At 32.7% G+C, this 17509-nt stretch overlaps 2 protein-coding genes across 2 annotated transcripts; one reads left to right on the top strand and one right to left on the bottom strand.

Annotated features, from left to right (window-relative positions):
* Positions 1 to 1634: 1634 nt before the first annotated feature.
* On the bottom strand, positions 1635 to 10566 carry LOC134280056 (uncharacterized). The gene is made up of 11 exons (XM_062762491.1): positions 10478 to 10566; positions 10197 to 10287; positions 9428 to 9563; positions 9128 to 9205; positions 7514 to 7606; positions 7330 to 7378; positions 5940 to 6007; positions 5440 to 5499; positions 5136 to 5190; positions 4938 to 5023; positions 1635 to 3103 (listed from the first exon to the last, which is right to left on the bottom strand). The coding sequence occupies exons 1-10, from the start codon at positions 10518 to 10520 to the stop codon at positions 4953 to 4955; spliced, it is 744 nt and encodes a 247-aa protein (XP_062618475.1). The 5' UTR covers positions 10521 to 10566; the 3' UTR covers positions 1635 to 3103; positions 4938 to 4952.
* A 3630-nt stretch (positions 10567 to 14196) lies between these two features.
* On the top strand, positions 14197 to 15900 carry LOC134280044 (uncharacterized). The gene is made up of 2 exons (XM_062762479.1): positions 14197 to 14227; positions 14350 to 15900. The coding sequence occupies exon 2, from the start codon at positions 14350 to 14352 to the stop codon at positions 15757 to 15759; it is 1410 nt and encodes a 469-aa protein (XP_062618463.1). The 5' UTR covers positions 14197 to 14227; the 3' UTR covers positions 15760 to 15900.
* The last annotated feature ends 1609 nt before the right edge of the window (positions 15901 to 17509 follow it).

Here is a 17509-nt window from a genome sequence, read left to right as displayed (position 1 = left end):
GTTATTGCCTACATAAAAAAAAACTTCTTTTTTTTTTTACCTTTTGATCTCTTACTCAGAGAAAAAAAAAGAACAAAAACAAAGTTAGAATTTTTTTTGTAAAGGCTCAAAGAAAACCATTAAAGAAAACAAGAGGCCCATGGGCCTTATAGATCACCTGAGCATCATGCAACAACTTTCCAGTGATTAAATTTGGTTCATGTTTTAAGCTAGATATACTATGGCATTAACAATTTTGAAAGAGGCACCATTGCTCATCATAACTATACACTTAGCAATTGCATAATTTGGTTACTTAATACCCACAGGCAGGGTAGGGGAACAAAAATGCATTTCAACTAATTAGTAATATTCAGCAATAATCAGTAGTCCCCATAACACACATGAACCCCTGACCCAAGGTCGACTCATTGCACAATTTTGAAAATTCATCCTTGCAAATCCCAAATGTTTGATTAATACCAAGGAGCAGATTTCAAACAATTAATTCATTTTCAGTATATAAGTAGAGCCCCCCTCCCCTCCTTTATGTTACCCCTGACCCTGCGGCCTTGAAATTCACAATACTGGAAAAAAAGGCCCTTGCTCATCATAACTAATAACTATAAAGGTAGTTCATCTGCACCCAGGAGCCGAGAAGAAGATTTTCAAAGGATTAATGCATTTTCACTATATAATCAATAGAGCCCCGCCCTAACACCAGAACCCCTGACCCTGGGGCAATAAAATTCAAAATTTTGGTAGAGACACTCTTGCTTATCATAACTATGTACTTACTTAGTTTAATTAATACCCAGGAGCAGAGAAGATTTTCAAATAATTAATGTATTTTCACTATATAATCAATAGAGCCCTGCCCTAACATCAGAACCCTTGACCCTGGGGCCATAAAATTCACAATTTTGGAAGAGGCGCTCTTGCTCATCACGACTCTGTACTTCGTTAGTGGATTTAATACCCAGGAGCAGAGAAGAAAACTTTCAAAGAATTAATGCATTTTCACTATATAATATATATAGCCCTGCACTTGCACTAGAACCCCTGACCCTGGTGCCATGAATTTCACAATTTTGGTAGAAGTATTCTTGCTCATCATACACGTAACTATGCACTTATTTAGTTTATTAAATACCTAGAAGCAGAGAAGAAGGTTTTCAAAGAAATAATGCATTTTCACTACATGTATATAATCTATATACATGTAGCCCTGCCCTAGCACTAGAACCCCTGACCCTGGGGCCATGAGTTTCACAATTTTGGTAGAGGACTCAATGCTCATTACATTCATGCCAACAGTTTGACTGCTTGATGTCCAGGAGTAAAGAAGATTTTTTAAAATTTCATAAATTTTACTGGTTTTGGCCCCACTTCTCAGGCCCCGGGGGGGGGGGGGGACCATGAAATTCACAATTTTTGTTTCCCTTCATCCATAGATACTTTGTGCCAAAATTGGTTGAAATTGATTGAGCGATTACAGAGAAGAAGCTGAAAATGTTCATATGTTAACACACGATGGACAACGGACAACGACGGATAGCAATAGTAACCTCAGGTGACCTAAAAAGTTATAACAAGGAAAACAATACAGTACTTTGACCATATATAAAATTAAAAAAGAGACTCAAAATATATGCCAATGTCAGAATCATTTATTCACATTTTGTGAAAAAGCAACAAATATACACTGTACAAAGTACATCATTCATAATATCAAGTAGTAACATACAATCAACATGTGCCTTTCTTACAAATGTACATACATATGATCATGGTAATAATTTTGAAATTGTTATCACTCACTTCAAATTACTAGTACTTAGTATGTCTTCATACATATATCATATACTTCTACAAGTCATTGGGCCTAATAATTTTAAATCTATAATACTGTTCTGCTTCCAGCAATTATACAATGTACATATACATGTAATAGATGATAAGTTATTGATAACCATGCACTCTAATTCTAAAATTAGATCCTTTGATTCATGACAAGATGTGCACTTACATGTACATATACATTGTATGAAAACTAACAGATCTGGTGATTTACTTTCATGTGAACATTTTTATAAACTTTCAGCTCAAAGATACCAGAAACTAAGATTTCATCTTAGTTGTTTTGAAAATACCTCGATTATTGGAACAAACAGCTAAATTTAGAAAAATTAATACTACAAAGCGAACATCTCACAATTTTCAGGACTCTGTAGACATTTCAATTCTATACACAGAAGTAACAAGATATTTATATTGGGATCAGATCTAGAGTGAGACCCACAGAAAAAAGGAAGATGTTAGAAATTATCAAACATAAAGCACTTAAAATAGCTGATAGGCACATGGTTGAGATTGTACTAGGTTTGTACTTCATAAAACCTCACTGTCTTTTAGACCACTACAATCTTTAATACTAATAATAACTCATCAATATATGTAAAAAAAAAAAAAAAAAGAAGAAGAAAAGAAAAAATCAATAAGAGACATATTTAAGCATCTTTGTGCAGGTATATATAATTTTTAAACGTACCATAGTATGAAAGAACTCCTATTAGCTTGCTCAGGCAAAAATACTGTAAACACTTTACAGCATGACTGATATATTCTGAAGGACTTGTATGAAAGTTGTAAAAATGCATGGAAACAAAAATATTACAGTTGATGATAAAAAAAAATATCCAATCTACAGAATGGATGTGCATGTAAAATGAAATGTATCCTTCAATGAAAAAAAGAAGAGGCTGCCAAAATAGAAAAAAAGGAAACTGATAAAAAAAAAATGCCCTAGGTAAGAACTAAAAGTCTGTAGTTAATGAAAGCTGCAGAAAAGAAAGAGAAAAAAAAAGACATCATCTTACAAAAATATCAATGATTACAATAACAGTGAACCGAGATTTGGAACAGTAATGGTTTATCACTTGTTGGCCTGGAATGCAGTGCTCTGAAGATATATACGCTTTAACAAGATTTCCATTCAAACACTCATTCACACCTTGATTGGTTCTCACACATGACTGGTTTCTAGTCTCTGACTAGTCAACAGGCTCTGTGTTGTAACAATGCACCAAAGGGATGAACAACTAGATTTGTCTTCATTCCAGAACTGGAAAGCAGAATAAAAACTCGGAATTTGTTGGCTTTGGAATACATTTCAAAAACAAGACCAGAGGCCCACAGGCCTTATAGGTCACCTGAGTATCGTGTAACAACTTTCAAACAAATAACTTTGGTTCGTGTTTTAAACGAGGCAATGAAATTTACAATTCATGATTTTGAAAGAGGCACCATTACTTATCATAATTATAAACTTAGCATGCTTACTCTAATAATTAATACCCAGAGATTGATCAGAGTAACAAAGAGAAAATGCACTTCCACTTCATAACCAGTTTTGCACCTCACCCCAAAGGAATCACGGACCCTGGGGCCATATATTTCAAAATTTTGCAAATTTTATCATAAAATGGTTGATTAATACCAAAGAGCAGATTTCAAAACATTAATTTTTTTCAGACTATGTAACCCCTCCCCCCGCCCCAACCCAGAGATGGGGAGGGGGACATTAAAAATAACGATTTTTCTGGATGCACCTTTCTTCATCATAAATATATATACTTGGATCATTGGCATAAAACCCAGGAACAAAGGAAAAGATTTTCAAAGAATTAATGTATTTTCACTATAAAATCTAAATAGCCTCTCCCTAGCACTAGAACCCCTGATCCTGGGGCCATAAAATTCAAAATTTTGGAAGAGGCACTCTTTCTCATCATAACTATGTGCTTAGTTAGTTAATTTAATACCCAGAAGCAGAGAAGAAGATTTTCAAAAAATAATTGCATTTTCACTATATAATCAATAGAGTCCCACCCTAACACCAGAACCCCTGACCCTGGGGTCATAAAATTACAATATTGGAAGAGGCACTCTTGCTCATCATAACTATGTACTTAGTTAGTTCATTTAATACCCAGAAGCAAAGAAGAAGATTTTCAAAGAATAAATGCATTTTCACTATATATTCAATAGCGCCCCGCCCTAACACCAGAACCCCTGGCCCTGGGGCCATAAAATTCACAATTTTAGAAGAGGCACTCTTGCTCATCATAACTATGTACTTAATTAGTTTATTTAATACCCAGGAGCAGAGAAAAAGACTTTCAAAGAAATAATGCATTTTCACTATATAATCTATATAGCCCCTCCCTAGCACTAGAACCCCTGACCCTGGGGTCATAAAATTCACAATTTCGAAAGAGCTACTCTTGCTCATCATAACTATGTGCTTAGTTAGTTAATTTAATACCCAGAAGCGGAGAAGAAGATTTTCAAAGAATAAATGCATTTTCACTATATATTCAATAGCGCCCCGCCCTAACACCAGAACCCATGACCCTGGGGCCATAAAATTCACAATTTTGGAAGAGGCACTCTTGCTCATCATAACTTTTTACTTAGTTAGTTTATTTAATACCCAGGAGCAGAGAAGAAGATTTTTAAAGAAATAATGCATTTTCACTATATAATCTATATAGCCCTGCCCTAGCACTACAACCCCTGACCCTGGGGCCATGAATTTCACAATTTTTGTAGAGAACTCAATGCTCAATACATTCATGCCAACAGTTTGCCTGCTTGATGTATGGAGTAAAGAAGAAGATTTTTAAAGATTGCAATAATTTTAGTGGTTTTGGCCCCATCCCCAGGCCCCAGGGGGGCAGGGACCATGAAATTCACAATTTATGTTCCCCTTCATGCATAGATGCTGTATACCAAATTTGGTTGAAATTGGTTCATTGGTTTCAGAGAAGAAGCTGAAAATGTTCAAATGTTTACACACGACGTACAACGAACGACAGACGATGACGGACGAAAACAGATAGCAATAGGTCACCTGAGTTACTCAGGTGACCTAAAAACACTAAAGAAGTGCTTACCACGAAAAATGGCAATTATTCCTGCAGATCATATATGTGGTTTCTCAGAATTTTCATCATTCCAAATGTTTTCACCCTCTTTTTCTCTGCAAATTTGTAAATAAAAAGGACCTATATATTTCAGTTCAAATTTCAAAACATTCATAGATATTTTAACAAGAAATAAATGTAACTCAAGCTTGCTGACAAAATACTCACTGAACACATTGAATAGCTGATCATCACACAGTAAAAACTGCTTATTCTTGGGGTCCTTAAAAAGTAGAATATTTCAAATCATTCTTAATCTATATGCCTGTTAAGATAACTTCATTCATACAGAGTCCATTGAATGAAAAGATTATTTCATCCATACTGAATAAAATCACATAGCTTAAAACACAACAGAAAAAGATTTCCATCAACTATTTAAGTTAGTTTCGAATATCAATATCTATCAAATGATGTGACAAATATCTATTGATAAAAAGCATTGCTCCATAAAGGTCCCATTTATTAGTACCTGTAAATTCCGTTCTTTGATAATGGCCCACATTTTTTTCACAACCTCACTTCTTGCCATCTGGAAAAATAAAAAATAATATTAATACATGTAGAATACAAACGTACCATCAAAAGCATACATATTGTAAAGAAAAACCCAAAAGCTTCTCTCCATGAATATTTAATGCTATAAAAAGAGCATCTGAAGCAATGCTACACTAATACTGCTTTTCTTTGATACTTAGTTTCATACTGTATGCACATTTAGCCCAGATAAGACTTATACAAAAGTACACGAGAATAGAATCAATAGATCTGCTAAAAAAAATTTAATCTGACAATGCTTATGGAAAGTATTGGTAAGATACATGTATATTCAGCATCCAAAGCATAGTTTTCATTCCTAGATTCATTTCTGAAAGTTTGGAGTATGTATCATGTTAAATTTGTTGTGTATGGGGAAAATCAGAAAAATAATAGACTTTGGGACATTAAGTTTTAAGAAACAGTTCATCTTACCTTGTCAGCACCCACAACTTCTGCCAGGGCAGGAGACAAGGAACAGGGCTTGCTGTATACAGACTTCTCTGAAAGATATTAGTAAATTGATTTCTCTTACCTATTCATTTTACATTACTCTTCCTAATTTTAGTGTGTTTATTTCACTATTAAACCCTAGCTTTAGTCTCTAATCTATTTAACTCAGTCATACAAAGGAAGAGCAAACTGACAGCATAATCCAGTGAAACTTTGGCTGTTTCAACCCACACTTTGTCTTAAAGACATTGGCTGGGTTTCTGAGACTGCTGAAAAGGGATTACAGTATCAATCATTGCCCCCTCCTGATTTATTCTTTAATTATTATTTTTTCTTTTTAGATAACATACACTTCGAAAAGACAATGTATAAGGATGGTGAATAGTTGCCAACTCACCCGATTTCGTCAGGTCACACCCGATTTTTCAACCCATAACCCGATTATTTTTTATGACCCAGCGGGTAACTGGAAAGGGTTTCTTTATTGTAAATCATTTTAACTTCCAGTTACAACCCAAGCTTAGATCTGAAGATGAACATTTGGATTAATTATCAGTGCAGGTGTAAACAATTAACTGGGTGTTGTTTTGACAAATCAATGTTTGAAGTCAATTAAATGGCTTCCGAAGAAATAGATCATTATCAGGGCCAACAGGAACAAACTGAAAAAAACATTTTAAACTCAAAAAAAGAGGAACTGTTTTTGTGCATATCAAGGAATCCTTTTCATTCTAGATAAAATAAAGTGATCCAGTGTAGGCCTAACTTCACATTTAAAACATATTGCATTTTGAGAGAAAAAATAATATATTGAACTTTTTTTTAAGAAACTGAAAAGGCGTTTTTAAAAAAAATGCACACTTACTTCAGGTCATTACTGAAATATCATTATATGAAACCTTCAATTCTCATTTTTAACATGTAAATTAAATCAAATTATGTATGAATTTTTTGTCATAGTAGATTAAATCCTTTTTCAATAAAAGAATTCTTAATACACAAATACTTTGTATATATATATATGTATAAAATTTAATCATGGTAAATATGTCATGAATGTCGTTACGCGTTATGACCAGATTTTTTACTTTCCAAATCTGGTCATGACCAGATATTTACATGCTGGAGGTTGGCAAGTATGATGGTGGAGAGAGAGAGGGGGGGGGGGGGTCTCTGGGTGGGACCTCCATCCTGTAATTACAATAGCTTCTAAAAGGTACTATTAAAGTTTACATCTGTACTTTTAAGCAACAAACTCTGAAGATGAACATTTGATTCCGTTGATTGATTAAACAATAAAATGTACGAAAAATTGTGTTTAACAAGAAATTATGAAACCCCAGTACAAGGAAAAAAATCATTTTAAACTCACTCTGTTTTTTCTCTTCAGGATCCTTTTCTTTCTTTTTCCTTGGTTTCTTCTTCATTTTGAAAAATAAAATATATTCTTTTTTTAAAATATTTTTTCTTTTACAAACATAACAGTTACAGTATAAATACTTCATTTTAAGTTTACAACAGGACTACAAAAGATTTCAAGATTAGTAAAATATTACTGGTTTCTTAGCGACTGCTCGGGATGGTCGTCGAGACGTGTTTTCTTCCTCCTGTAATCGACGAGCAATGTCCTCATCATCTTCACCTCCATCCTGTAATTACAAGAAAATTCTACAGTACTATTAAAGTTTACACTGTACTTTTAACCATACCATTTCGGTCCTTTTACGCATGAAAATAATAATGCCAGTTTTATCTTGTCCGATGCACAGCAAGTTAACAAGATATTGCTGTCCTTCTGAATTAGCCCTCTTCCTATAAGGATGAAAGGGGTAAAATCAAACCAGGGTGAAAATTTTCCTTAATGAGTACTTGAACATTCAACAATATGCTGTATCAGATAAACTACCTCACTCTCTTGCACATTAAATTATTCCATAATTTTAAGAAAGTGCTTGTACATGTACATGTAAAGCCAGGCGGTAAATCATCAACAAACAAAGTATACATATTCATAATATTGTATATTGTAACAGTCAATTGTTCCAGCAAGTTAGAAGATTAGTTTAATCCCTTAGCCTTATCCTTAGACCATTAAATGTATCCAAATACACAGCTACTTGCATAATTAATGGTTATATGCATGCTTCAAATAACAATGACAATTTTCATGCTTTATATTTTCATCAATACTTGCAGGGATCACTTTGGGCTGCGCCTTTGCGCCATTGGCGCTCAATATTTGTAAATGGCGCACTAAAAAATTAGAAAGGGGTCAGTCTGGCGCATGTCTTACAGATATGGCGCTATAAGATGCAAAATTGTGGGTCGAAACTCTTATATTGGTGCATTTTAGGACCGTTTTCAAGCTGACCAATTGTATTCATGACGTATCTGAGCATACTGTTACTCGTTCAATCAGACTCTGTAGCTGCGTATGTTCTTTACACCAGGAAAGCGTCTGATTGATCAAGACTAAAATCGGAATTGTACATGGAATATTTCCTTCGTTAAGATTACACTACTAGAATTTTTTTTTACCGAATACTGAGTCAATTATATTTATTAAAATTATATGTAATGATTTAAATAATAAACACTTGAAAGTAATACTCCACTATGTAATATGTTCTTATATTTCTTAAAACTTTGATTATTTATTTCGAAACAAAACAAGTACAAGTTACTCATTGTGTATCCAGACACTTGCCCGAAATGCCCTCATACCCCCGGCGGATGACCCATGGATTTTAATGTTGATGGGCCATTGGCCCATTGGCCCATCAACATTAAAATCCAGAGTGATCCCTGTACTTGTAACATAAATATTGATTACATCAAGACATACTTATTTACTTGTGAAACCTCTTTATAGCAAGTTTATGCTACCATATAATTTTTGATTTGAACATATTTTATTGTATATACTTTACAATTGGGATTGGGCAAAAGTTCTAAAAACTTAATATCCCCTTTCCCTACATATGCATTATACCAAGCATATTTACACACATGGGTTTCAGTTTAAAATGAATTAACACAGAAAAACATTAAATATAATAATAATCATTTTATCTAATAGAAAAATAATACTGTTAATGAATACAACAAATTATATGTATTACGAAGCATTCTACAAAGACTGTTACTTCTACATGTATACATGTACATACCCCAGAACCAGCCGATGATTCGGAGTCTCTCTTCTTCTTTTCTGGTTTGGCCTTCTTTGCTGGGGGTTCATCATCTGACTGTGATTGAAATGGAATTCCATTTATTCATTAAGTTCACAATACATGTATATTTAAAAGCAGGATTAAATGAAAAATCACTTCTCTATAAGCATCAATTCATTAAAAATGTACTATAAGTGTCTTTACTATAAGCATGTTTTATTATACATGTATTTAACAAACATCTGGATGGTTAACTTGATCTGATCCTAATTATAATAAATGATGTACACATAATACCAGATTGTCATCTGATGATTCATGAGCTCCATTACTCTTCTTTTCTGCAGCATTATCATCGCTTTCCTCTGCGTCAGACCCTGCCTCTGTCATCTCTTTCACTATTGCCATTGTGGCGGCATCCACTTCTTTCTTTCTGTATAAAGAAAATTACCCAGTTTATGTAAATTAATTCTTTAAAAAACATCAAAGGTCTTATTTTTCATGAATCATCAGGCATGAGATCTTGAGGCATCACTACATCATAGACAATGATGACAGAAATTAGCAGGGATATTACATGTACATACAATATTATGTAGCCTAACGATTTGGGCCAAAGATATTGGCCTGGGTAGCTCGTACGGATGGGTATCGCTAAAAATTTCTTATCGTGATATATCACGATTTTTCCAAAAATATCATATTTTTATGAGCAATTTTTACAATGATTTTAAATGAATAGTCATTATTTTTCTTTAAAATATGCTAAAAAATCGAAATTTCACCTTTTTTTTTTTTTAATTTTAATGTAAATAAAATGAATCTGTTTACCTGTCAGTGTTTTAAACATATAATTTAAATAATATTAAAAGGGGACATGACTGACATGTAATCACCAATTCAAACTTTTACCAGATTCTTTTCTTACACATATATCATTTGATTTTTTCCATAATTATGCAAATTTTTGCTAAGGCACTAAGGAAGGATGAATTTTACTGACACCCCCCCCCCCCCCCCCATTTTACATTTGAACAATTCATGTGCAGAAAAGAATACTACAAACCTGTCTGTGAAATCAGCATTGAACTTCTGTTCCAATGACCTTCGAACTTTTTTCGCTGATAAGGATGAAAGATCATTTCCCTTGACAATTTCTGTTGAAAAACAAAACAACACATACCTGCAGCACGTTGCACAAAACAATAAAAACGTAAACACACCGAAGAAACATAATGGTTCCAATAAATATGGCTTCTTCGAGATAAATATTAGCAAGCGCGAGCTTTACATTTTATTCATTATGTATTTTACGTAAAATATTTCTCACAAAACAATGCTAAGTACCTCTTATTGCCTTTAACAATTCGGACTTGCTTATGTTTGCCATTTTTCATGTGGGCCATTTACTTGTAAGGGAATGCACTCTAAAATTTACTATGCACCGAAGCTGAAGTTACGTCCCGCAACAGGAAACCGGATAAAGTTGGAAAAATTTTATTACTTCGATTTTCCAAAATAAATAAATAAAAGCATAAAATAAAAAGATAAACAGTCCAAAATGAAAATGAAAAATAATTAGAATTATAAAATAAATAAATAAATTCGTAAGTAAAACACAAACGTGCATACACATACAAATACAAAAGATTTCGTTGAAAAAAATTTAAATTGAAAATAATAATAATAAAACCGAAGAATTCATCGGAAAGAAAGAGACTGAGAAATAATAATAAAGATTTTAGCAGATAGTTTTGAAATAGAATTGACAAGAATTTTTAAAATGATTTAATCAACTACTTTAAATATTTAAAAGAAAAAAAATCTCAAATGAAACTGTACATCTATTTTTATTTTCTCTTGGAATCCAACATGTTGATACGTATTTAAGGAATGACTCTAATTCTTGGCCAGATTATCGAGTATAATATGGTTTGGGTCAGTTTACGCTTTATAATCCGCGAAGCGGATTATAAAAAAGCGTAAACTGACCCAAACCATACTCGATAATCTGGCCAAGAATTAGAGTCATTCCTTATAATTTATTTTAAAATAATTAAACAACTGGGGATGTAAAATTGTGTTGTTTTTATTAGTTCAAATTTACCGCGCAATAATACAACCGTAGTAACGGAAGTGATGGGAAAAAGGTCTGATACATAGATGGAATGATGCTTGTTTACATGAGGTAAGATTGTTTGAAGTTAAAGGTACATTCATTAAATCTGGAATTTTTCATGAATCCCAAGGACAAATGTTGATAATAAGATATTATACAAAATGTTATGAGAGACAAGAATATTAAATTATAAAGAAATAAATGAAGTAAAATAAATAAATAAATCAATTTGTAATTAATTAATCAAAAGTTAATAAATAAATCCCACATTTGTGCCGAAGAATTATTAAATTTCCCCTGTCCGATTTAAAAAAAAAAAAAAAAAATCCTTTTTAAAAGAGAAATTGTCGCAAACCACATCATAGTTTTGAGTCCACAAGCTCCCTCAGATGATGATAGAGATAAACATCGAAGTGAATTTTCACCCAAAATTAAAATTTAAAAACTAGGTTCTCTAAGTGATCTGTTGGTCGAACAGTATTTTTTTTTGTGAAAAAAGTTATCTCGCTTTACACAAGGCATTTGCATTTCAGAAGAAAGGAACTTTATAAGACTAATTTTCTCTTAGACATATATTAAGCTTTTTGATAAATCCAAGACATTAATGCCGAGTAAGTCACGTGGGCTGAATGTAAGCGTGGAAACCACAGAAAAGATGGTTGAATAAATAAAAAAGGAATGTAAATTCATTAATTGAATGTTACAGGATCATGTGCCCCCCCCCCTTTAAAAAATAAGAAACCTCGAGAAACGTCAATTCATATAATTAATATAGTGATCGTTTCTGAATGATGATGGATGGTATCACCCCTTTCCCTCTATCTCTCAGGAAAAAAAAGAATGTTTTTTTTTTGTTTGTTTGTTTTTTTTTTGCAATTCAGTACAATTGCTTGATTAATATTTTCAGTTCAGTGCATGGGGTTATAACGACTTCAGCTGCTCGTGCGCATACTGTATATTATACATCCACTGACTTAAGCTATGGATGGTTTAATGTATATGTACATGTACTTTTCTACCTGACCAAAATAACATATTTTGCTCTTGATTTTCCTCTGAAAATTTTCAGCATAATGTAACCTTTGCATATCAGCTGGCATCCCAAGGATCCAGACTCATCATTGTCTTTATAAATGTCACATGGTTACTTGATGTAATTAATTATTGAAATTAACATTCTTATGTAATTACGCAAAATGGGTGTTAATATATTGTACCTACATGTCAATGTTAAATAAAAGTCAAATTTAACAAAAATCCGATAACTAATGTCAGTAAATACACTTTCTAGTACACAAAACACATAAAAGTTTACCATGATATCTTTCCCGCACACCATTCATGAATATGTATAGTATTTGCGTTTATATCTTCGGGATTGTTTGTATTCTTGTAGCTTAATAATAATAAAACTTCGTAATATTTTAAATTCAAATTCAACGGAATAGAAAGCATGTCTTTTATCGAGATTAATACCAATATTGTTCAAACGTTGGTCGAACAAAAACTTTTTTTGTCGGACCAATGTTGGTACATGTAATTGCATTGTACTTATGCATGGAATATAATCTTACAAATTCCAACTCCTTGGTTTTTCACATTCAAAAAGGTTAATAAACATTAACTGTAATTTGTGAACTTGAATAATTATAGTATTAAATGTTCCAAATATACGAATCGAAATCGCTGACTGATAGCATTCACATTGGCTTGGAAAAAAAGAAGCATGCACAAATTGGTAATTGTTTGTACGAAAAATGAATCATGGGTAAAAAAGAAAATTCTTTTCGACTAGATACGCAGTAACAAATATATTTTCCATGATTAAATTTTCAAATAAGCAATGAATATTCTATATGATTTATTTGAACTTCCATGTAAGATCAAGAATTTTTCGATGATTCATTATGATATGATTTACCAATTCCATTTACAACTGCAATTACAATACATTAGAATAGACAAAATGATATATGAAAATGTCATAACGAATATTTTAACAAAAACTGGTTTTTCTTTTGTCCTTGCTCTAGATTTTGCTAATGACTGTAATAAATAACCTTTGATCAACTCTTGTTTAACTTCGTAACAAAGTGCATGCATGATCAATGTTTGAGAGTATATTAACTCAATTTTCAAAGGTCACAACATACCAAAATAACTAAAACAGTACATACTTGAAGATGTTCGACGTCGAAATAAAATATATGCATTATCAATGGAGTATATTAACTCAATTTCCAAAGGTCACAATTTACCAAATTAAGTAAGTTTATAAAATTGATGAAATACATATGTATCTTATTAAAGGGCATTTTTTTTTGGTTATTTTTTTATTGTTTTACTTATTTAGAAATTCAGAAATAATAATGATTTATCCTTAATTATTACGTTACTAAACAAGACGTAAGCGATTTTATCTAATTTTTATTTGTTCATTTGGGATGAAAAATTAAGATGGGAGGGATGAACCTGATGAAAAATGCATTTTGTTGTATTAATATAAATATATATTGCAATAAATAAAAATAGCAATGTTGTCACCCGTCATTTTAAAAATTTAATGGGTGTGAGTATTTAATTGCAAGCTGAATTAAAGTGACACATCCGATCTCATCAAGTAATAACAAAAATTATACGAACATGCATTTTACATATGGTATATGGGCATTTACGTTAGCAAACAGCGAGATAAATCAATAAATTGATATTCTATTATCATAATATCATAATGCTTTTTTTTTTTATTTCCCTTGAACAGACATTTGGCCTTTTGCTCATTAGACCACTCTTCCACACCCTGCAAAGCATTTTTTGCTCATTTATGACGCCACAATAAAATGACGTCATAATAATTGTATACTTGTTTCAAATACGTCATAATAACATGTTGCTATCAGGTGACGCACTGTTAGGCAAAACACAGTGTAGAACTTTGACGTTTTCAAGGCATCTGCAAATCTGCAAATTGTATCAAGGTATGTATTTTTTGTATGCTTAAATTTGGAAAAGCTATCAACACCAGTATTTCTTCTCTTTTAAATTGGGCCCTGAGATTCGAGCATAACATACTTTGATAAACAATTTATTTCTGTTTCAGATGGGAAGAAGAGAAAAGAAGAATAAAGAGCTCTTATTTGTACATGACAAGATGTATAGTATTATTCCAGACATACCGACAGCAAAAGGAATTCAAGAGAAGGAAAAGGTCCTCAGTATTCAAAGGCCAAAACCATCTCCACTTAAAGCATCAGGCAAAAGGTATGAAGTTTTGCCTCGCGCAGGAGACATTTTCCCACCTTCTCTTCCCGCCAACACCTCTAGACTCCACCCAAAGATCGACACTATCATGTCTGAACCGAAAACTAAGAAAATGAAAGCCCCACTTGCTTGTCTCGACACAGAGAGAATAAGGGAAACAATTGACAAAGCCAAAAATAAAAGCAGAAAGGCGAAGAAGAAATCGACAGAGCCTCCTCCCAAAGAATTCTATCAACAAATAAACGATTCAAATAAACAACACGAAAGCACAGTGCCTCAGGCGCATATTCCTCGACCACCATCCAATCCAAACGATCCAGCAAAACAAAGAAGAATTGTCAAACTTCGACAGTCAACTTCATGCCGTGATCTAGACATTGGGCAGTACGAAAGTCCTATGAACTCAGTTATATTGCAGCGAAGCGTACACCACAGTGAAGACTACATGGTCTTTGACCAGGGTTCCAGGAATGTGAATCCTGAGCAATATATGGAGTACCCAAACCCAGCTGAATACGCTGTCTACAAGGATCCTACTCCAGCCATCAGATTTATGAATCCAGTTAATTACAATCGATGTACAGCTCCAACTGAAGGTTTACAGTACATTGATCCACATCAAGTACTGGATCACTTGAATCCTTACACTAGAAGATTCTCGGCTCCAAAAGAACACGATGCGTACATGAACCCACATCATGTACTGGATAACTTGGATCCATTGCCTCACACCAAAAGATTCTCGGCTCCAAAAGAACAGGATGCGTTCATGAATCCACATCAAGTACTGGATAACTTGGATCCATTGCCTCACACTAGAAGATTCTCGGTTCCAAAAGAACAAGATGCGTACATGGATCCACATGAAGTATTGGATCACTTGAATCCATTTCCTTACAGTGGTGAATGCTCGGCTCCAAATGAATACGCTGCGTACATGGATCAACATCTAGTATTGGAACAAATGAATCTCTCTTCTTACAGTGGACGCTCGGCTCTACATGAATACAATGGATACGGAAATCCCAAACAACCAATTACATACATGAATCCTAACAAACGCACGGCGACATTTGATCCACAAATCAGATGCGCTATCCCGGAGAGATTATACGTGAAACATGATCACCATAGCGCTAGCAACAGCAACTGCTACAGCAAACCCAAGAAGACATACCGTAAAAAGGCATCAAAAGAAAAATCTGTACGGCATAGCAGCACGATATCAATTGACAATATTTGCATTTGAAGCTCAGAAGAAAAAGTGCATCAACATTTTTGTGTCAGGCGATAATTAAAGCTGTTTTCAATGAGATAAGCCAAACGGGACAGCGTTTCCAGTAATTGAACGTTACATGCATCTGTGCGATATCATTTGAACACAAATACAGCGAGGATATGTTTCAACTTTCAATAATTTTAGAAGGATCTCAAAAATGTATTGTCTCGTATTTTTTAATTAAATATTTTAATTGTACAGAAGAGTTGTATTTTCTTTTTTATAATCTCGTGATGATACTGATGATGTCAATATACATACATACAGTAATGACAAATGATAATATTTATATGCAGAGAGAGAGAGAGAGAGAGTGTGAGAGAGAGAGAGAGATTTCATAATATTATCCATCAAAAATTTGTCTTCGAAAATGAATATTTTGGGGCGAAAACTAATAAGTACATAAAAATATTAAATGAAGTACACGTAATTCAAGTCAATTAATGCATAGATATGCTGCCCTAGTAAATCTAATTCTGTGAAAAAAAAATCACGGTGGGCGATCAGGAATCCCTTTTAATGAATATAATTTGAAGGTCCTTTAATATATGTATTGAATTATATATAATGAAGTGAATCCAAGTTTATCATTCCAATGTTCTTAATAAGAAAAAATGATGTATTATTTCTTTTTCAAAATTTTACAATCCGTACTAGTTTGACTTTATTTGACCGATTTTTTTTTTTTGACTGAATTAAATGAATTTCAACAATTGTAGCAAGTTAAAAACGAAAACACTCAGGTAAAATATAATACAATTAATTACTGTTTGATAGTGTCTTTGCCCAGCATTTTTAAATACTCTTTATTTAAATACATCAAGTAGGATAAAAGTTATTTCATTGATACCTCAAAATTTATTAAAATGAATCAAATTTTATCATTTTAAATGAAATATCTGAACGTTTGTTGACGCCTGGCCCCAGGATCATGAAACAAACTTAAACTTAAGTCAAATTTTAAATGTTGTGCAAGATATTTATTATTTATTGAATTAATCTCTTATTTTGCAGTTAGCAACACTTTTGTAAAGCAGTATTGAAAACAATTTGATTTTGGCCTGTTTGACTTCTACAACATTTGTGCACAACAGAAGGATTTTGACTTAAGCTTAAGATGCTGTATGATCCCGGGGCCAGAACAAAAAATCATTCCTGCATGACAAATAAAATGTATGTATAAAGTTACTAAAAAATAAAAATTATTATGCATGCATTATTTAAATTGCAATCAATGTGTAATTAGTAAAAAGGTAATAATTACATAAAGAAATCAGTGTTAACTTTTTATATACCCCCCCCCCCCCCCATCGCATTTGTTAATGTTGTTACTAGTATTTATTTACCATAAAATACGTGCACATTGCATGCAAAAATTTTTTTACAAATTTTACTTTATTCAAAATAACGAACGTGTAACTAGTTCGTCAGAAAACATAGCAAAATCCCCCTTACGTACTATGACTAATGGTCATATTCTGACCACCATTAAAAATGTCAAGTCATATAGAAATTCATATTAACATGATAAATAACACAAATGAAATTATAAAGATTTAAAAATGGAAGCCACTTGCCATATTGGGCTAAAATAATGTATGATGACCTTTCCCTGTGCATAATTTTAACTGTAAGTATCGAATCAAGAAATGATATATGCACGTCAAAAATTGTGATGAACTGGAGAGAATTCAATATAAATGCACATGTATAGACAAAA

Source organism: Saccostrea cucullata, unplaced genomic scaffold (genome assembly GCF_032062105.1).
Source record: "Saccostrea cucullata isolate Sc308-1 unplaced genomic scaffold, CSIRO_AGI_Scuc_v1 ctg119, whole genome shotgun sequence".
NCBI lineage: Eukaryota > Metazoa > Mollusca > Bivalvia > Ostreida > Ostreidae > Saccostrea > Saccostrea cuccullata.
This window is presented reverse-complemented; position numbering and strand designations above follow the sequence as displayed.